Source organism: Pollachius pollachius (assembly GCF_949987615.1).
Source record: "Pollachius pollachius genome assembly, chromosome: 18".
NCBI lineage: Eukaryota > Metazoa > Chordata > Actinopteri > Gadiformes > Gadidae > Pollachius > Pollachius pollachius.
This window is the reverse complement of record NC_136951.1, coordinates 10502217-10523544: the sequence shown is the minus strand read 5'-3', so window position 1 is coordinate 10523544 and position 21328 is coordinate 10502217. Positions and strand designations below refer to the sequence as shown.

At 43.4% G+C, this 21328-nt stretch overlaps 3 protein-coding genes across 4 annotated transcripts in view; all 3 read right to left on the bottom strand.

The window, feature by feature from the left end:
- The window catches only part of clip1b (CAP-GLY domain containing linker protein 1b), a 23969-nt gene extending 13984 nt beyond the window's left edge, over positions 1–9985 (bottom strand). The window contains exons 1-10 of one of the 2 annotated variants that reach the window (XM_079755281.1): positions 9869–9985; positions 8333–8455; positions 7323–7883; positions 6966–7099; positions 6335–6459; positions 4603–4807; positions 3506–3703; positions 2898–3001; positions 2051–2111; positions 69–233 (exon numbers count right to left, since the gene is read on the bottom strand). In XM_079755281.1, coding sequence (XP_079611407.1) covers positions 69–233; positions 2051–2111; positions 2898–3001; positions 3506–3703; positions 4603–4807; positions 6335–6459; positions 6966–7099; positions 7323–7883; positions 8333–8420 — 1641 coding nt within the window. In that variant the 5' untranslated portion in view covers positions 8421–8455; positions 9869–9985. Of the gene's footprint in view, positions 1–68; positions 234–2050; positions 2112–2897; positions 3002–3505; positions 3704–4602; positions 4808–6334; positions 6460–6965; positions 7100–7322; positions 7884–8332; positions 8519–9868 lie in introns of both variants that reach the window. The other variant, XM_079755280.1, reaches the window with a different exon arrangement.
- Positions 9986–16105: 6120 nt separating this feature from the next.
- On the bottom strand, positions 16106–17092 carry LOC307089562 (hydroxycarboxylic acid receptor 3-like; the record flags this gene model as incomplete). The annotated part of the gene is made up of 1 exon (XM_079755912.1): positions 16106–17092. One exon carries the CDS (start codon positions 17090–17092, stop codon positions 16106–16108), a length of 987 nt encoding a protein of 328 aa, XP_079612038.1.
- A 493-nt stretch (positions 17093–17585) lies between these two features.
- denr (density-regulated protein) lies at positions 17586–21129 on the bottom strand. The gene is made up of 8 exons (XM_079755440.1): positions 20991–21129; positions 20177–20292; positions 20031–20050; positions 19816–19900; positions 18897–18986; positions 18499–18615; positions 18235–18374; positions 17586–17862 (listed from the first exon to the last, which is right to left on the bottom strand). Exons 2-8 carry the CDS (start codon positions 20280–20282, stop codon positions 17818–17820), a joined length of 603 nt encoding a protein of 200 aa, XP_079611566.1. The 5' UTR covers positions 20283–20292; positions 20991–21129; the 3' UTR covers positions 17586–17817.
- Positions 21130–21328: the final 199 nt, after the last annotated feature.

The following is a 21328-nucleotide window of genomic DNA, read 5'->3' as shown; positions in this document are numbered from 1 at the left end:
TCTCTCTCTCTCTCTCTCTCTCTCTCACTCTCTCTCTCTCTCTCACTGTGTATGTGATGTCTCTCTACCTTCTTCTCCTGGGTCTGGGCGTGGGTCTTGAGGCTGCTGATCTGCTGCTGTGTGAGTGACGCAGTGGCGCCCTCTGTCTGCTTGGAGGCCCGCAGCCTCAGCTGGAGGTCGGCCACCTCCCGCTCCAGCTCCATGATCCTGGACCGCTCTGAAACTGTGGCAACCTGGAGGGGGAGACGAGGGGGGGGGGGGCACAGGATGAGTGGGGAGTTGGGCGAGAAGCTTGGCCTGGACACGCTAAGGATTCCATACCCGAGGCAAAAGGCCATTTCACCTACGGCTAAACGTGGATTATAATCTGATATTCTGAAGTGGTTCTTTCAGCTGTACTGTAAAGATGGGAGCGGATAGGGTTTGATAGACCGTGCGTCATATACACTGGGAAGCCTGGTGGCTTCATAAATTACTTTACAGTTGAATCATGTTCCTGGATTCAAGCAGCCCTTTTACCATCATTCGAGGGTCATTAGTCATTGCAAGCGATTTCAAAATCAATCTAGTGGTGACATCAGAGGTGGGTGCATCCATCCAGCTGAATGATAGACGGATCGACTCCATCCATGTAAATGGATGGTAATGTCTTATCACCCTCACACCTGGTGGTAAAATAGGGGCCCTTTAACTGTGGTGAGTGAGTGGTCAACGTCTGCGATGCCGGGATCCCTAGGTGTCCTGTATTACCCTATTGTCCTCTAAGTCTCTCTGTAGCCTCTCAGCCTTGGTCTTTTCAAAGAGCAGACTCTGCTCCAGCTCCTTTATGTGGGCATGCTCCAGTTTGCACTGCGCCTGTTAGTCCAGAGAAAGCCAGAAGAAGACAGGAGAAGATAGATGCAAAAACAATGTGGCCAAACTCACATGCCAGTTGAAAGCCACACAGTTTCAACCTCAAACGTCCAAAAAGAAAAAAGAAAAACAGATATATAAGACAAGTATTACACAGAAGGGTTATACTTGTGTTAAGTAAGTAAGTGTCTGTATTAATTGTATTAATTAGGAAACTTAATACAGAGGAGAATTATGATAAGTCATCAAACCCAAAACAGATTTTGCTTATTTCCTGCTCAGCAGGATTATCAAGTAAACGTCTGTTTATTGTTTTCTCATGCCACCGTTTATTCCGAGACCAGGGAATAGAAAAACAGCAGTCTCACAACTCATTAGTTCTCCCATTAGTGAAGGCAAAAACAGCAACAGAGTGTATCAGTAAGCTGACAGTATGGCATGCAACTCCCAGCAAGAGTCAGGATAGTAATGAAAGGTGCAGTTGCAAAATACCTTCCATTGAAGGTTATTTTGTGTGTTGGAATAAACACATGCCGTGCCTCACTAAGTGATCAATGCAACAAAAAGGTTTGGGAATAGCGTCAAACTGCAAAAACCACTGAGGCCAATGCATTGATCATCTTGGGCTTTGGTTTGGGTTCATTTGAGATGTACGTAGTCAGGAGATGCAGCCAGAAATATTTGATTTATGAAAACCGCTATGATTGTATCTCTGAAGATCCAGAAGAGCAGAAGTTCTACCCACTTATCTAAAGCTGGCCTCAAACTAAACCACCTATATTATTGTTTATTTGCAGGTTGTATGTCAAAAGGAATACTTGTATCTAACTTCATCACTTGCCGTCTCTTTATCATGCCCTTGAGACCGACTGGTCCTTGTCATTGTTCATATACATTTCATCTTACAATCGACATTCACATGAGTATCTGATAAAGATCTGTAATAGTGTTCAAAAATACAAAGATTAATAAGTGTATACTTTTAGGGAATCCGAGAGAGTGAGAGAGAGAGAGAGAGAGAGAGAGAGAGAGAGAGAGAGAGAGAGAGAGAGAGACACACACAAAACCACACACATACACACGCGCACGCACGCACGCACGCACGCACACATGCACACACACACACACACATACACACACACACACACACACACACACACACACAGGGTGGAGGGTGATGAACGATGATCCTCTTTACCTCCAGGTCCCCTCTTGTGATGCAGGCCTCTTCTACAGAGAACTGCAGATCCTCCACTTTCCTGTTCGGTAAAGAAAGCACATCCATTTATCAACTCTATACAATAGACTGAATGGAGCCAACTTCGAGATAAAGCCTGGAAGGCTATTATTAGACCAAGTGGCCGCTTGTGAGTACAACATACACCCATATAGACACAGAATGAGTTGCAAACATATAGATAACAACATAAATAACAATATATGTTGGGAAAATAAATACATTATAACCTTATAATAAGGTTTAGTGCGAACATGCATAGGATATACAACCTTGTACATTGTGAAAATAAAAAATAAATAAAAATAAAACATCTAAATATATACAGTGATAGCATATATCCTATGTCAAATGTTATCATGCATAGCATATATAAACATATATAAAATGTAAACATACAATATACTCTATATATAAGCTGCATAAAGATATTCCATATATAAGCTGTACACATCACAACCCCCATCACAAGATGGGGGTTGATGGGGGTCAAAGCACCGTACCCTAGGGGACAGAGCTTTCGTCATTGCTGCTCCAACCCTCTGGAACTCCCTCCCCCCAAACATTCGCAACTCGGACTCAATAACCTCATTCGAAAGTCAACTAAAAACTCATCTCGTCAAGAGAGCATATGTCACCTGACCCCACCCATACCACACCTGACGCTATTCCAAACCTTATTTTTATGTTGAATTTTTCTGTATTTTGTTTTCTTGTTTTTCTTTGTAAAGTGTCTTTGAGTGACCTCCAAAAAAACGATCAATTATTATTATTATTATATGAGCGTCTGCTGGATGGTGGACCCCACCTCTTCTCCTCCTCCAGCTGGTTCAGCAGCTCTACCTTCTCCTTGTCTGCGGCCTCCACCAGGATCCGCAGCTGGTCCAGCTTTGCCTCCGTGTCCATGGCATACTGCCACACACACACACGCACACATACACACACACACAGACACACACACACAATCACACACACACACACACACACACACACACACACATACACACACACACACAATCACACACACAAACACACAAACATGAATATAATGCAATTAAAAGTGACACTACACAAGTGACACTCAAAATCGTAATATTTGGTCAATTATATATAATGAGATACATCATGATGACATAATGAGGTTATAATATGACATTATCATTCGGGTTATGAGGTCATAATAGAAATGTTGTTTTAGAACCAACCCACCTCATTCCTGTTGCTTGCTCACCTGAAAATTTACCAGTAAGTGACAAGTGAAAATACAAAATAGAACAAATCTACATTGGATCCTCCCCCGGAGCCACCCACTAAATAAAACATGTGGGCCCCCCCGGCCGGGGCCCCCCTTGTCCCCCACCGTTCAACCCCCTAGCCTGGCACTAACGCTCTGGTTATCCACACACTGCCTCCCACCTGGTCCTGGCCCTTCCTCAGCGAGGTCAGCTCCAGCTGCACCTCCCCCGCGTGGCTGGTTGCCTTGGCGACCTCGAAGCGCTCCTCGTCGCGCTCGGCCAGCAGCTGCTCGATGTGCTGCTGCTTCTCCTTCAGCGCCTCCTGCAGGGCCGTGGTGCCCGAGATCTTACGGGCGTAGCGGGCCGACGTCTCCGTCAACTGGGGGGAGCCATCCAAGAGTCGGCCGTAAAAATAAAATATGTATTTTTAGAGTTATATGTTGACAGGGACACGTTACCAGGTACATGATTAGACAAAAGTTGAAAGTTAGAGCTGACAGGTTAGGGGAGGAGACCTCGGGGAAGACCCAGGACTAGGTGGAGAGTTTATATCTCAACACTGGCCTGGGAACGCCTCGGGATCCCCCCGTCAGAGCTAGTCAATGTGGCCCGGGAGACGGAAGTCTAGGGCCTACTGATTGAGCTGCTGCCCCCGTTACCGACCCCGGATAAGCGGTTTGATGATGAGGATGAGGATGAGGGGACAGGATAAAGGTTCAGTTTAAAGCGGCTCTTATACAGAGAATGCGATGACAATCCGTGTGTTTTAAATAGTGGGTCTGGCTCCATGGGTCTGATTTGGCAGGGTTTCTGTGCTGATTGAAGCATCAGGGGATGGTTGCACAAATACTCTCAATTATTAAAATGGTGGTTTTAAGTTTAAGGGTGGTTTGAAGTCAAAGTGAAACCCTGACCCGCTACAGACAGGTAAGGTGCCAGTGTTGCACCTAAAAACTATGTAAAACTATGCACTTCTGATCTAGCTCTGGGGTAAGAGCCATTGTTAGGAGAGTAGGAAAGCTTCATGTTGAGTTTAGAAACAATATTGTATTGTAATAATATACTAATATAACATAAAATATATAAAATAATATAAAATAATATACAATATATATATTTTTTATCTATAACTTATTTGTTGAATAAAAAGGGTTTTTATCTGTGTGGTTATAACTGTGTCACTGCCCCTTTAAGAGATACCTTTAATAAGGGTTATCCACACAGTGGTTCAGGTTAGACTGTAGTTCTGGTATGGATGTGCTTTAGGTTGGTTCTCACCAGGCCGGTCCGGCTGGGCTTCCCGCCAACGGAGGAGGTGGTGACGGAGCTGAGGGAGCTGATTGAGGAGGCGCTGGGGCTGTGTCTGAGCATGGACCTCCTGTGCCCACCCTTGGCCTTGGTGGGCGTGGTGGAGGGGAACCCGATGCGGGTCACCTTGTGGACGGGCGCGAACAGCCCGTACCTCGGCATGCACTGGAAGTATCTGGGCAAACGAAACGGAAACTCAGTCCAATTAAAGCCACACTGCATGGGCCACCCTGTGTGTGAGTGAAGGACGCAGGTCTTTCTCTATTCCATCCCAGTCGACATGGACCACATTCAATCATCAGAGCTAGTCTATTCTTGATCCGGTGGTGTGTGTTGGTCAAAGAGGCAAAGCGGCAGGGGTATTTTCAACAGCCAATGAAAAGTGTGTATTCGGGAGGAAGAGCAGGCATTTTAAAAAACATCTGCATGATCCTCAAAGTGAACGATATAAGACAATCAATGGGATTTTCTTTGATATTGTTATAAGTCAATATCAAAGACAAGCGAAGTGGATGTTACAGACGGAGGGTGACACCATATTCTTCGATAACATCTTTCACACTTTCATTCAATGCTGATGGCTGCCTAAACCACAGTGGTGAGCTGTAGGGCATAGATGTTTGTTTGTTTACTTTGCTATGGTGTCGTGGGACACTCTGGTGGGTGCATGGCGAGCACAACACTGTGTCCTCTGTTCAACCCTTGGATTTGCGTTCCCCAAAGACATCAGTTGTTATGTGTGTGCGCAGACGAGACTGGAAAGTCAGCACACGTCAGTTGTTACACTTACTCTCTTTAATCGTTTCATATTGAAAACTTGTGTAGTTGGACCCAAGCTTCAGACTGTCAGGAGTTAAACTTTTTTTGTTTTACTTTAGGGACTTTTTACTATAGGGAGAAAAAGCACACAAATTTAATACTGAAATTCTAAAAGACAGGCGATTAGTGATCAACAACACCTGCCACTGTGTCACCAGTCTTCAATTCAGGCCCTTTAGGCCCCGCCCCCTCCTCTCTCCTCTTACAGAAAGCGCTGAACAAACTGCACCTCGCCATTAATCAACTGAAGCTCTAGTGAAATTCACTCATGGGACAGAGAGAGAAGAGGGATAATAGACCCTATTCACAGCGGTGCCATCGTGTCGCAGGGCACGGGCAGTAGACTAAACTAGTGAGGACAACTCCCATTGACCATGCTGGGGCTTTGACACACATAAACGAGAAGCCTCCCTAGAGAGAGCCAGCCTCCCTGCCCCCGGTTAATGCTGGGAGCAGCCCTGTGTCTGCCCTGCTGAGACATCTCTGTGTAAATGCTCCATAGTCAATGAGAGTTATCTTCACTCGTTTAGTCTACTGGTCCAGAAAGGTACCTATAATTAGGGCTGGGCAATTAATCGAATTAGATCGCGATTTTGATTTTAGCTTCAAACTATCACAAAATTAACGTAATCGAGTTTTTCGACCATTTTGTGTATTTTTTTAAGGCGAATTTTCAAAGTTCTCAGTTACAACGTTTTTTTGGGAGCGACATGCTGAATAAATACATTTTTTAATCGTGGTTTCAATATTGAACAAAATAATCGTGATTAGGATTTTTCCCATAATCGAGCAGCCCTTCCTATAATTAGTGCTATGAGCGACACCTGTGTCGGTCCTACTAAGAACCCGCTGTGGAAGAAGGTCCTTAATGTCGGCGGCCTACCTGGCTCCGGCCACCGCCCCGTCGTTCTTCCCCAGCGGTTCGTCCAGCTCCACACCGCACCAGTCCCCCTTGGCGAAGTCCGTCTCACCCAGGAACCGTACCACCCCCGCCTTGGTGCCCCCCACCTGGGTTATGATAGTAACAACATTGGTTTTAAATGTGGCAATAAAAATTATAAAATGGTCAACATGGTAATCTGTGCGATTTTGTCACTGTGACTAAAATAAAACTGTAATTTAGAGAAAACAGGAGTAAAATACTGTCTCCTAATTCTAAGTGCCAAGGGACTGGGTTATGACCAAGTGAAACTGTCGGCTTAGGGTGTTTGTGGATGCGTGGAGCTCTGTCTGGGCTGCAGTTGACGGCGCGTCCGAGAGAGGGTTAAGCTTCTTAGACACTCATAGTATAATGCCACTGTGTGTGGTGGATCTCATACACAACGCCATTATAACCTCATTATAACGCTCATACACAACAATGGTACAAGCTTAAAAGAAAGGAACACTCAGTCGCCACTGGCCGTATCCATGGAGATGAAAGTATTCTCTCATAGTGTTGGAAGTCCAGCTGAAACAGGGGGTTCAGTCCCACATCAAAGGTTTAATATTCTGAGGGCTGGTGGTGCTCTCACCAGGACTCGGTCTCCGAGCCTCAGCTCCCTCTTGCCCTTCTTGACTGAGTCCGTCTCCGAGAGGTTGGTCATGGACCCGCTGGCCGGGAGTGCTTTATCTAAACTTCCCATCGTCCTGATGCCCGAGCCCTGGGCTGGAGAGACAACGGGGTCTTAGACTGATGATGTCACAAAAATGTATAAAGTAGACATTTACAGAATAAAAAAAAAAAGTCCATGTCACTACAATAACATAAGCCTATTCATACAATAAATACGGTAATTTCCTTTAATATTAAATAACATGTAAAAAAGGACAAATAAAGAAATACAAGAATACATCAATAAGTATTGGTGTTTATGTATTATATAAATTACCAGCGGGGGCAGCAGCCGCGGGGGCAGCAGCCGCGGGGGCAGCAGCCGCGGGGGCAGCAGCCGCGGGGGCAGCAGCCGCGGGGGCAGCAGCCGCGGGGGCAGCAGCCGCGGGGGCAGCAGCAGCGGGGCTGGTGGGCGTGGCCTCTGCCTCCCCCTTGGATTCACCCTGTGCTGGGCTGGCGCCTTGGGCCGGGCTGGCATCAACCTTCCCTCCGTTCACCGCCGCCTCCTCTTTCTCCTTCTGCGGCAGCGGGGTGTGGGACAGCTTGGACGGCCGCGTGAAGATCCCCCGGCCGTCCTCGCACGTGAAGTAGCGGACCCCGGCCACCGAGCCGTCGTTCTTCCCGATGCTCTCCTCCAGCACGATCCCGGCCCACTGGCCCGGGGCGAACTGGGTGCCGCCGATAAACCGCACGCAGCCGGCCTTGTTGCCGTTCACCCAGACCTTCTCCCCCACCTGGAAGTCCGGCCCGGGGGCTCCATCGTGGCCCGGGGAGGTGGCCCCGCCGGGGGCCGGGGGTCTCTCCGGAGCGGGGGAAGGGGGGAAGGCCTTCGCAGCGCCTGCGGGAATGATGGAACGTGTTGTGTATTTGATTAAGATCATCTAGAGCCACGCTGCTGGGACGGGTGGAAGACTCTTCTCTTCTCTACAGACACAGTACAAGGACCTCTTTGTTTATAACATTTAAGGAATGACCCTTGGCGATGGAATAATGCTACATTCCAAGACTTTTTCAATTAACACAGTTTGTTTCATTCCTTATAAAGAATGATCCAAACATAGAAAAGCACATGTCAGGTGTGGGCACAGCATGTCAATAGAGGCCTTCCAATCCATTTATAAACAAAATCAACAATCAATTCAGTAAAAAAGGTGTAGAACTATTTTCTTTGCAAACCAACTGTAATTATCAATACAGTAGTGACATTTTACAAGGAGAGTTCAAAGGATGAGGCCATTAAATAAAAATGATCAACTTAAATCGAAGAAACACCCTTCTGGTTCCTACCCGAAGAGGGGGACGTCCTCACTGGCACTCCAGCAGGGCGTCCTATCTTGGTGGGGGGTTTCAGCCCACTGGGCTTGCCTGTACTCATGGCTGTCTCTGCCTCTGGCTCCAGGCCTGTGAGTACTGGGGGGAGGAGCAGGTTCTTCTTGGTCTACTGGGCTGCCCAAGGCCCACTAGGCCCACACACTGCCATCACAAAAAAGACAAAAATATATGAGCTAATCCCTAGCCTTGTTGTCTGCCCGTCTGGCTCCTCATTTGCTATTTGCAGTGGCTTTGCTTCTGTCATGTGTCCTGGCATATGTCATCTGTGAGCCAGTACTGTATTGTTTAGTGCCCCTTGCACAGTTTGGTTTTGTACTACTTTAGTCTTTGCTGGGCTATGACTTGCCTCTTCATGTGGTTTGTTGCCTCATACGTATATATCTGCAGCTCCCTTGTTTTTTTGTCATCTATCTGTCTGACCTGGCAACGGCCTGGCAAGAGGCGAATTGTAAAAAAAGGGACATGATAAATTGGGGATCGAACCAGGTGTGTTTAGGCAGGGAGTTGACCATTGTGCTATCCTAACCCACACAAAATGCACTGTATCTAAATAACTAGATGACATGGATGGCAATTCATATATAGTAATATAGTAATAATATGAATTGCAAGTCATTTAATTATCTCAAATAAAACAGGCAAAGAAAGTAGCAGGTGTACATGCTTAGGCCTAATTAACCAGTAGAACTGAAATTCAAATTCTAGCCATTAATATCCCATAATGTAATAATAATAATTCCCAATATAATACAATTTGTGTATTGGGTTTAAGATGACAAAATTCAGTAAAAATAAAACATAAAACAACATTTCAACTGTCATGACGACTAATATAAATAGTTCGACACTGCCTTGTTTATAATTATATAATAGTCGCCCCCGTCCGACTTCAAACCTTAACACAGCGAAACATGGACTACAATATCCAATTCCTGTTGAACAGTAATACACAAATTCTTTAGACTCAATGGGACCCTCGTGGATCGGGTGTTTCCAACCTGTTTACCAGCCTAGGTAGTATGAAAGAAAAGACGCCCACACCAGGTGCAGTACCCGCCCTATGAGGACAATATCACACACACGTCTTACATGCTCATGTCTTCAACATGTGTCTTCACACGTCGTGACACTGTCTGACAGGACATCCCTTGAAACCAGACAATCGATATATTAGGAAGTAACAAGTGTTTTACGCCATGTATTCGTACAGACATATGTGCGATTCTGCATATGACGTGTCGTGTCGACTGTGTATCTATTGTATACGCCCAATGCCGATACTTTTCCCAGTCATACATAGATTCATGTTCAGTTCGTTAACGTCAGTTGTTTACGATCCCTGCTGGAATGTGAAGCTAGCTAGCTTACTCATTAGCGATATAGCATAACAGTTTTACGTTGGATCATTAGAAAGCTCGTTTCTCACGAGCATAACATGAAACAAACACACATATGCTGATGACAATCTGACAACTTAACAAAAAGGCTTACTTGAGGCTTGGTCTATAAAGGAAATGTTTTCTGAGTTAAAGCGACGTAGCGTTTTCGCGCAGCGTCTCCACCGACAGCACCGTTAGGTTTATGAAGACTGATCCGCTCCCATCCCAGGCTCTGTCCGAGTAGTTGATACAATAGAGCAGGCTGCAGTCTCAGGACCGCAGTTTCAGGACCGCATTCAAAGGACCGCAGGTATAGGTCTCAACATTTCCTTGGAGGGCGAAGGAATCTCACGATGAGCAGCTCAAGAATAATGAATGAAAACAAGGTGGAACACAACAGGTAGCTAACCTAAACTTAAACAAATAATAAAAAGTACTTTAACTTACCCTAACCAAAAGCTTAAACTTAACCATCTAGAACCTAATACCGACATTTAACTATCTCGGACCTAATACCTACATGAACCATCACTAACCTTTTACCAAAATAACTCAACTTTAACATCTCTGACCTAGTACCTAAACGTAACCGTATCTAACATAATACCTAAACTCAACAACAAACATCTCAACTTAAACATCTCTATCCCATACCTAAACTTAACCATTTCTATCATAACACATAAACTTAAAACAATCTCTAACCCGACCGAACAGTTCTTAGAAATGCGGTCCTATGAGTGTGGTGCTGAAACTGCAGCATTCACTATTGCAGGAACGTGTTATTTGGCTCCAACCTCCCACCCTGGCCGATCCCTGCCCAGACAGTCTGACGTAAGCTTCACAACATCGCTGTTATTTTCCAAAGATCCCTTATGAATTATCCTATAAGTAAAAATAAAGCCTTCAAAAGTTACGTGGAATTATGGAAAGAATAACCTTTTTGATCTTTTTTTCTCTTTATGCTGTATTTATTCTTTGTCTGCTGTATTTAGTTGTATACTTCAAAAAATCGTTGGTTCAATATAGTAGATCACATTGTCCCCGAGGGAGAAAAATTTCGCAGTATAACTTAATTGACCATGTTATGTTTTATTAACATGTGTAATATTGATTGGCAGGATCAAATAAATCGTTGTTATTAATTGATAGTGGCATAACAAAGCCAATATGGCAATTATATATGAACATATATTAATCCCACTCCATGAATCAACACCTTCAACACCTCAATTACCCATAATCAATCACAACATTATTCCTGATTGGGGACTGAGTGGATAAAGGTCCCTCTCACTTTCTTTTATAGGTCCATGCCTCTCACACATGGACCTATAAAGAAACCACTAAACCCATGTAACAGAAACGGATATACCTCCCTTCAAGCATGTTTGGATGTCCCGCCCTCTCACTCACCAGTAAAGTCAATTAAAAGCCCCTTACTCCAGTCGTTCTGTCATGAAATGAGAAGTCCTGGGAAAGAGGATAGGATTTTAAAAGTGACTTTCTTAAAATGACCCTTTAAAACAAAGATAAAATAAATTCTGCGAATGGAAAATGGAATTACCTATTCTCTCTTATGAATGTCATTCCAACTGAAACCAAAGTTTCAATCACCGTTTAAAGCCTACGTTTTTGGAGGCTTAGACAAAATAACGTATTGCCCTGATAGTAAAGCAGCAGTTTAAGCCATTTACATTTCCAGGGAAGGAAATCATGCGTTTATGTCTGATTGTCAACATTTTAATCCAGATAGTCTTATCTGAGTCATCCGTTTTGAGGAGCGGGCCGGGCGTTTGTTTTGGCTGTGGTCACCGTAATCGCTGATTTCAGTCTGTCCCCCCCAAACAACGTGAGTAGGGCCTATCATTTCAAGTCGGTTAGTATAAATCTTTGCCCTCCCGACTCTATCGGGGAAAGCTAAATCGTGTGTCTTCAGACCCCCTACTTCACGATTTCAGGAAAATGTGGGACCCTTGTGACAATGGGCTATACCAAATCGTTTTGCTATACTTTCAACAACCTGGCTATTAATTTTCCCAGTCAGTTCAGGCATCACTTAAATCCTCTGCAGTGTATTTTGGGTGTTTTGTGTATCATACGAGATATTGCTCCCATCTCCCAGTGATGCGTTATCCATATATGGCTTGGGGATTTTTGGCGTAGTGTAGCTATGAAAGATTTACCTTCACCTTCCCCTCTTTGTCCAGAAACATTTTGTGGTCTTTAGGGCTCAGCAGTCTGCCCTCATGTGGGGAGAAAGGGCACTCAGTTGGTTACCTCCAGTTCTTTGTGTCGTCAAGCATCTAGCAATATTATAAATTGCTAGATGCTTGGCAGAGGAAGCCATGATGATAAAAATGTATAATAATTATACTTATACCTGTTACAAACTGTGATTATAGATAAGTTACTTTCATCTATAGTATTTGGCTTTATAGACGAAAAGTCACTTTGCACCAGTGCGGCACGGAAATGCTTCTAATACACACAGGCATATATAACTTAACTATAACTGTTAAGACCCACAGAATAATATTTTCATTTTAGCTGATTAAATTCAATTCAAACCAGTACACAGAAATGTCAATTTATCTGCACAAATATTCCACTGTAAGTCTATACACATGTTTAGTGATTACTGTGTGGAATTTGGATTTTGGATCTGCTTAAAGGAAGAGGTGTAGCACTTCAAAATAATGCACACCCTTTGACATTGACGTATCAGGTATTTAATAATATTGTGGTATCAACTCCATTTCTGCCGGCATCACACTGGCTGGCAAGCTGGTTTAAAGAAGCAACATCTACGCCGGTACCAGTGTGCCTCCTGACAAGATGTGTCTTCAGGTTTTTGGCGTAGAGCCGTAAGTCACATTTAGGGCAGTGCAGCACCTTCAACTTCACCCTGGCTGCTACGAGGCAAGATCCAGCAGGTCTGGGGCGCAGGTCGGGGGGTCCGACAGAAGAACCGGGGGGCGCAACCGAAGGGGCAGGGGGATCAATGGGAGAACAATAGGATCCATCAGAAGAGGCAGGGGGCTCAACAGAAGGGTCGGGAGGTCCAATAGGAGGACCAGGGGGACCAAGAGAGGGGGGCACAACAGCTGAGGCTGGGCGCTCTTCAGGCGAGACGTGGCTCATGGAGGCTGGGCGGTGATGCCTATTTATGTGACTGCTGTAGTCACACCTTCTAACAATGCATTTGTGGCACCTCTGACAGTGATAATGGGGTTTATCATGGCAGCTGTGGTGACATTTATACACTTTGAAACCTGAAATGAGCAAAGCAGGAATATCAATTACAGCATATTAGTTTCCACAACCAAACAAATTACAATATAAAAGCTACTGTAACAGTCTTAGGCTACATCTATCGCGGAAAGGTACCAATGAGATTTACAAGGAAAAAACTTACACCCATGAACAACTGTCCATGTTAAATGATTCTGGAGATGTCCCACTGCCTCGTGCACAGCTTTGAATTGTACTCTCTCAGTGGGGCAAAGAGGGCAGTGATAATAAGGGCACTTCTTACAGAGGTACACTTCAAGTGCATTGTCCAAATGCCTCACAGAGTCATGAACCTACAGAAATGGTAGAAATAGATGATCTTTATGCGGCACAGCATGTGTCAACATGTAAACATTTAATAACCTACAGTATAGTCCAAAAATCCAAAAGAGTCCACAACCAATAACCTGGATGGGACTACCAAGATCTGGATGGATTATGTTTTTAGAAATTTTACTTAGTGCAGGTTTAACTTCTATTAAGCATCTCTGGCCACGTTACCAAAATATGCTGCAATAATTTATTTCCTAATTCTATAGAATTTCAAAATATCTGTCCCAGGCACACCCACAAATATGTTGTAAAGGCAAATTGTGTACACATACAAAGTAACATACAATAAGTAAAAAATAAAACATGTAATTCCAGCTCATACTGGTAGAATATTAGATTACCGTGTCCGAGAAGTACTTTGAAAAAAATGTCTGTTATACATAAATTGTGAGGTTTCAACTGTTTGACCATACTGTAGCCTACTGTTTTTCGGTGTACAGCCTTACGTCAAATATAGGGCGGTGCTCCACCTTAAACTTCCCCCTGGCAGCTACCAAGCCAGACGGAGCAGGTCTTGGGTGCGGGTCAGCGGGTCCCATAGAAGGGTTGGGGGGTACAACTGCAGGACCAGGGGGTCCAACAGAAGGACTTGGGGGCACAATAGCCAAGGCAGAGCGCTTTTCAGGTGAGCCAGGGTGCTTGGCGGCTGGACTAGGATGCCTCTTAATGTGACTGGTGTAGTCACACCTTCTAACAATGAATTTGTGGCAACTGTGACAATGATAATGGGGTTTATCATGGCAGCTTAGGTGACATTTATACACTTTGAAACCTGAAAAAGGTAAAGGAGGAATATCACGTACAATGTATTGTTTTTCACAACTACACAAATAATAATATCAGAGTTAATGTTAACATACTTTGCAATTTTTAAATATTTTTTCAACAAGAAACAATATACACAAGCACATAACCAAGTCTTATGCTACACTTTTGAGCAGATTTGCAGTTTTTTTTAATAACCAACATTTTAAATGTTAAAGAAAGGCACTAATGAACGAGTTAGAAAATACCTCAAAACAAAACATCTCGGCATATGACAGTAATAACTTACACCCATGAACAACTGTCCATGTTAAATGATTCTGGAGATGTCCCACTGCCTCGTGCACAGCCTTGAATTGTACTCTTTCGGTGGGGCAAAGAGGGCAGTGATAATTAGGGCACTTCTTACAGAGGTACACTTCAAGTGCATTGTCCAAATGCCTCACAGACTCATGAACCTACAGAAATGGCAGAAATAGATGATCTTTATGTGGCACAACATGTGTCAACATGTAAACATTTGATTAACCTACATGAGTCCAAAAGTCTGAGACATCTACCAAAAACTGCTATAATTTCATAGTTAATGAAAAACTATGAGAAGTTTTCTTGAAATTGTATAGCAATTCCACCATTTATGTGCCCTTTTTGTTATCCCTACGTATACATTAACTCAACTAAACTGTATTCCCGTCGCATGTTACATGCATTGTTTTATTGAGCTCGCTATGGCTACTAACCTGCCGGCTCTCTGCCATGTCGGGCATCCAAGTGGCACGTGAATCTGCTGAGAGAAATTGCATGACCGGGTCAATTTATTTTTATTTATTTATCGCTATTGCACCATCAGGTAACATACACTTCTCAAAATAACCGAACTAGGGTCAATTACCTTAGCTTGGTTCTTCCACGCCTCAGTTCTGTCAAGCTGTTTGGGTTTCTATTTAAAGGTAGCCGGATAACCAATCAGATGTGGGAACGAACAAGGCCCTCCCACTTGCGGCTGTGTGGCTACACACTTGCAGATATTCGCCCACTGACGGCTGGGTTCGGTGTCCCGAGCCGGTCTCACACATCAGACTTTAGATACGAATCTAAAGACTAGCTATTTTGCAAGTGTAGCTTATTGGAAACTATTCTTCGGTGGTTGTTGGTTTCCGGCCCGGGCTCTGTGTCGTCTCCCCCCTAGAAGTTCTCCTTGGTCCGGGTTTAGTGGAGCCCAGACGCGCTCTAACGTCACCTCTTAGTTATTGTCCCTCATTAATCATCCAAGATGGAAAAGTTTGTCAAAAAACAGTCAAAAGCTTCTTGGACTTTTAAAATATTTAAATACGAATATGTTCCTTCATTATTTGCATAAATCCTTAATACATTCGGATTAGGAGATCATATGGTCCCCCAGGGTGCAATTAGTTCACGGCAGAACAGTAAGGAGCTCTGTATGTAACTTATTGTAGGCTATATGCCTACACTTTGATAGATATTAAAATTTCCTCTAACAATGCAACCCTAGGAACTAACCACTAACTTGAAACATAGCATTACCTTAGAATGACAGTAACATGGCCTGAGATTTCATTTTATTGCGAGAAAATAATTGGATACAAATTGTTCATTGGGCCTCAATTCTCTGCTTTTTTCCTAGAACATCTTCAAAAATGTATTTTCTTATTAACGATTTCCCTTTCTGTTGACAAATTCCATTAGAAAAAAATGCCTAAATGAAATAGGTCTAAATTCTTCGTTACTTTATTTATAGGCCTAATATACACACTTAAAATGACATTTCAAACAATTGACACGTTCAGCTTGCCCAGTTCACTGATCCATTGACTTATTCCCATTAACTTACCCTGAATATTTTTCTTGATAAAATGGGTAGAAATCACCCTTTGTTTATTACGCTAACATTTGAGATACAGTTTGTAACAATGGGGGATCATATAAAGAATGATATCTAGAGCCTTACAGCAGCCACAGTCGCAACCTGCTCTTCTTCCTCTTCCTTCCTCCCCAGCAGCTTGTTGAGAAGTTTCTGAAAGATGCCGCTGAACGAGGGACTGGAGAAGTAGTACACCAGAGGGTTGAGGACGCTGTTGAAGTAGGTGAAGCACACCGACGTATAGAACGCCAGGTTAGCCTCTCTGAAGTGAACGCACTCGCTGTACCAGTTCTTGAGGATCCACACGGCGACGCGGGATATCGTGCTGGGGAAGAAGCAGGTGACGAAGATCAATGCCACGGCCAGCACAAACTGCACGGCCCGCTTGATCTTCCCGCTGCTGTCGATGGTCTTGGTTCTAAGCTGCCACAAGATGCTGATAGTGCAGAACGCCACGATGGCCGTGGGCAGGAAGAACTGAACCACGTAGAAGGTGTTGTGCCAGGTGGACAGAGGGCTGTATCCCATGCAGATGTTGAAGCTCTCACACTGCGTGCGGTTGTTGCGGTAGAAGAAGTGCCGGTCAGAGAGCAGGTATCCTGTGGCGAGGACAATCAGCCCCCACAGTGAGAGGGACACCCAGAGCGCGTAGCCCAGCCCCATGCGGTTGATGGGGTGCAGAGGATGGACGATCTTCAAGTAGCGGTCAACAGCCACTGCTGTGAGGAAAAAAATCCCTGCGGCGCGGTTGGCCGCCAGCAGGAACAGTAAGATCCTACAGGGGATGTCACCATACAGCCAGTCCTTACCCCTGCGGTAGTAGTCGGCCCGGAAGGGCAGGCAGAAGAGCACGATGGTGTCGGCCACGGCCAGGTGGGTGAGGTACACCGAGTTGGGCTTCCAGTTGTCCATGTGAAAGACGAACATCCACAGTGCCACCATGTTCCCCAGCAGCCCAAAGATGAACTCCAATATCAGGATGGGAGGCAAGAGCTTATCCAGGATGGGGGACTCGAAGGCACAGCAGATTTCCGCCGGAGTGGTGTTAAACATCTGAGACATTGTTGCAGCCCGGCAGGTCAATTTCGACCGTCTGCTGCTACCAACAGTGTCAACAGGGATAGATCGATTGACTGCTTTCTCGACAAGTCAGCCGTGTCTGTGTGTTCATGCAAACTAACCTGATAACTGTACATGTATAGGGTTGGCACACAAATGCTATCAGTATTTATGCACTAAAAGGTTGCCTCTAGGGAGGTGCTCTTTACACAAGGGAATATGGATAAAAGTGTACACTGTATTCGTCTAGGGATGTCGCCATCATTATAAAACTATTATGATTCAGCAGATGCACACTCCAGGGGACTCAACCAGATGCAAGTCCCTGAAAAACAACCAGCTTGTGGTTAGTTAGCAACTTGGTCACAAGTATAACAGATAACCAGGATCTGAATTGAAACTTAACCATTTTAGCCTTCTTGAAAAAAGGTGTTAAAACGTGTACAAATAATAAGTAGTGACCAGGTGAATGAGACTGAAATTTATTAGCCTAGATTTGTGTTGAGAGAAATGGGAGGGATTCACATCATACCACAGCTTTTGGCAAATGAGAAAGCAGCTATCATAACTAAAATTGCCAAGTCAGTGGCCCTGACTGCAGTATATATATACAGTAAATAAAATAGATATAAAATGATTCTTTTTTTTTTAATGTTAACGTGTACATTTGGCCAAGGTTTTGCTGTTACATGTCACATCCATAATCAGTAAAAGTGCATATTAGGTCTTCACTTCTTGACTTCTCCCAAATCGTCGATGCTGTCATCGTCCACCTAAAAAGAGAAGAGTTTGACTCAGTTTTTTGTGTTATGTTGTCCTCCTTCTTTCTAAAGGCCATGAAACATCAAGCCCTTAAGACGAAATATAGCCATAATACCCCCTTTCAAAAATGTTCTGCCATCCGAACATAGCCAATTCATTTTCTTGAATTTGTCTTGGCACAACTTTTAAATGTTGATAGGGCTTACACTTAAATTGTTGCTCCATTCTCCTAATAAAATGGCTGAATTAATAAGGTTTCTTCTGACAAATGTACTTATTGGAAGTCGCTTTGGATAAAGGTGTCTGCTGTATACCCTACATATTAACGTTCCAAAATGAACAAAAAGCAAATTTTTCCCTTATGTATAAAGGAAAGCACTCACCTCTGGCCACTTTTCCTGAATGACATCAATGATGTCATCTGTGAAGTCTCCCTGAATAATGATCTCATCCTCCGGCGTCACTGAGGCTCCACAGGAGAACTTCTGGGCAAAGAACCGCTGGGCATCCTTAAGCTCGATGTCTGGAAGGTTTGGCAGCATCACAGAAACCCAGCGAATTACATTCAGGGCCAATTGCATGAATTTAATTTAAACCAATGCTAGTTGTCTGTATTTGATTGGACTATTCAGATGTGTTCTTTTTACCAAACGTTTGCAGGCCACACACTCTTGTGACGTATTTCTTCTTTGCCCGCGGGATCTTTGCTATTGTGACTTTCTGTGGTACCGATTTCTTTTTCTGTTTAATCTGGCCTCTTCCACCTGCGAAAGAAAATACCACAGATATTCTCAAACACACTATGTAAAAAAGAAAACCCTACAGCTTCATCTTGTCACATTTTTCTAGTACTTTAGCATACCTTTTTCTCCAAAGCAATTTATAGTGAATTCGGATACACGTCATTCATTAAGGTTGATTACAGGTAGATGTGGACATTGGTTGTCAAACCCAGTAACTTCCGGCTGGGAGTCCAACACCCTGGCCACTACACTACCCTGTCCCTTGCAATTGAAAATACTCTTTATTGAAACATCAAATGAACCTCGCTTCTGTTTCTTCCTCTCCTCCTCTTCAACTAATGGTGGTTCCTCTCCGGTCACGACCTCCAGTTTCGGTATGTTCCCCTGAGGGCCTGCGAGACAGAAAAAGAGAATTGATAGTAAATACACAATACTCAATTAGTGACACAATGAGAGCTTACAACAGTTGCATGCTAGTGCGACAGCAGAATAAACATTCCATGTGCATTTGTGAAATAGGCTGTAACCTAATGGCCACTTGGTTTTCGGTGATTATGCTTGATATTGTCTTGCCATTAGTGGTTTATAAACTAAAATCAGTGAAAACGCGTTACATCATAGGACTATCACGATGGACAGCAGAATCTGGAGGAGCAAAACTTAAATCATTCCCTGCTCTGCCAGTAGGGGCTGCTGATAGCTACCAATATCGACAACATACATACAAGTCTCCCTGGGAAATATGTGTTGAATGGAAAAGTACCTTCCAATATTGTGAGGAAAATTATTAAGTCTACATTTATTTGGTTGCTCAATTTGATGTATATGTAAATCAGACACTGAAATTCAGGACATGGAGTAAAGGGCAGATGGATAATATTTGACACACCAGAATCCATTAATAAATGAGATAACCGAGTTATAGGAGGAGATACATTTGTAGAGGACATCGCTTCTGGCAACAAGCACCCGAAAGATTTCCTTTGACTGATTGTCCATGATAAACAAAACATTAACAAATAAATGCCGCCTGTTATTTTATGAAGCCAATCTTACTTTTGGATGCAGGAGCTTTCTAGTACATTGATTATTCTGATTGTTCCAATGAGTAATTTCAAAGACACACAGCCATACCTGGCAGGGCTGACAGGGAAACAAAATGCAGTATTTTTGCATTTGATATGCCACTCAAATATTACATTATATATGGCCGGTACTCACCTACAGTCAGCCTAGCAAAGAGATCTGGAAAGTTCTTCTCCAGCCAGTGCCTGCATTTTGCTGGCTCTGGCATATACTCACAGTACTGTAAACACAAGGGTACAATCACATCACTTGGATTCCACAATATGCTATATGGTAGACATTTACTTTAAAGCTACAGCCAATAGCAATGGAGTGACAAGAAACTACATCATTAATATTTGTTTATTTACCTCTGTTGGCAAAGAGCACACTAAAACACAAAGAAAGAAGCTGTTAGAACACTAATAGAATGAATTTACAGAACAAATCACAGGCATTCAATCACAGTGCTTATCAATGTATCAATTATGTTGAACAATAAATGATGTATTCTTACCTCCACAATAAAGGACTTTATGTGGAACCTTGGAATCCGAGTCAGCTGCACCATGGTCCCCTTTGTACTCTGGGGAACTGGATTCCATGTTTTCAGTAGTAGCCATTACCAATATTCTAGAAACAAATTCAAAAGTTAAGAACCTTTTTGGAAACGGCCTTTGAATACAGGTTAGAAAATTACATCGGGAGCACTTCTGCATTTGGGTTTAACCTAAGAACTGTACGCCAATAAAAATCGAATACGCTGCCCCCAAAATGCCCTCGTAGTTTCTTGATTCCCATAACCTCTTCATGAATAGATGGCATCAGTGCACTCTACTGATGCAACTAGATATCTGGAGGGTCACATACAATAGTTTCAAGTGACATGTCCAATTGGACAGGACGCAACCATGTTTTTTGTTAAACCAATAACATAAACATAAGGAACTGCTTGGTTATTAGCATCGCCACGCAGAGAATGAATTACGTCTATAATAAGCTGACGTTAGCTTGCTAACACATGCGGCACTTATAAATGGACCAGTTGAGTCACCTGTTTAAGCTACATGGTGTTACTTCTATAGACAATGCCTTAACGAATTGCACCCCCGTCCGGGCACCACACCGCCCATGTCATTGAATGGGAAACTGTACTTGTATTGGTTTCATTCAACGCCTAGCCTCAACTTACCAAGCTGTCACCTACCGAGCCAAGGGAAACGCAATAACTGATGTGGTTGCGACGCTAGCAACCAAGAGGCTTGCTAACGTTGAGCCCACTAAACAGACCTTTAAATAAATAGAAAGGGACAAATTATGAGGAAACGTACCCTTCAAAACACACTATTAATGTCTTCTTTTCAATAACGTAGATCGCATTATTGAAGTTAATTAAACTTGAAGAAATAATTGAGATTAGATAGTTCAGTTGTGTTACATAGAGCACGCCTCTTCAAGCTTCGGCTCTTCCTCGTGAGTTTTGTATATCTGCGGCGTCACACCTAGGTCGTTGCCGCCCCCTATTGCTTTGGAGTATAGACCACAATAATATCTATCTCTTTATAATAATTATTATTTTTTAACAGTTTATTAATTTCACATCTAAAGTACAGCTATTTGTTCAATGGGTATTTTAGGTTATTTTTTATTCAAGAAGATATGAATGCTC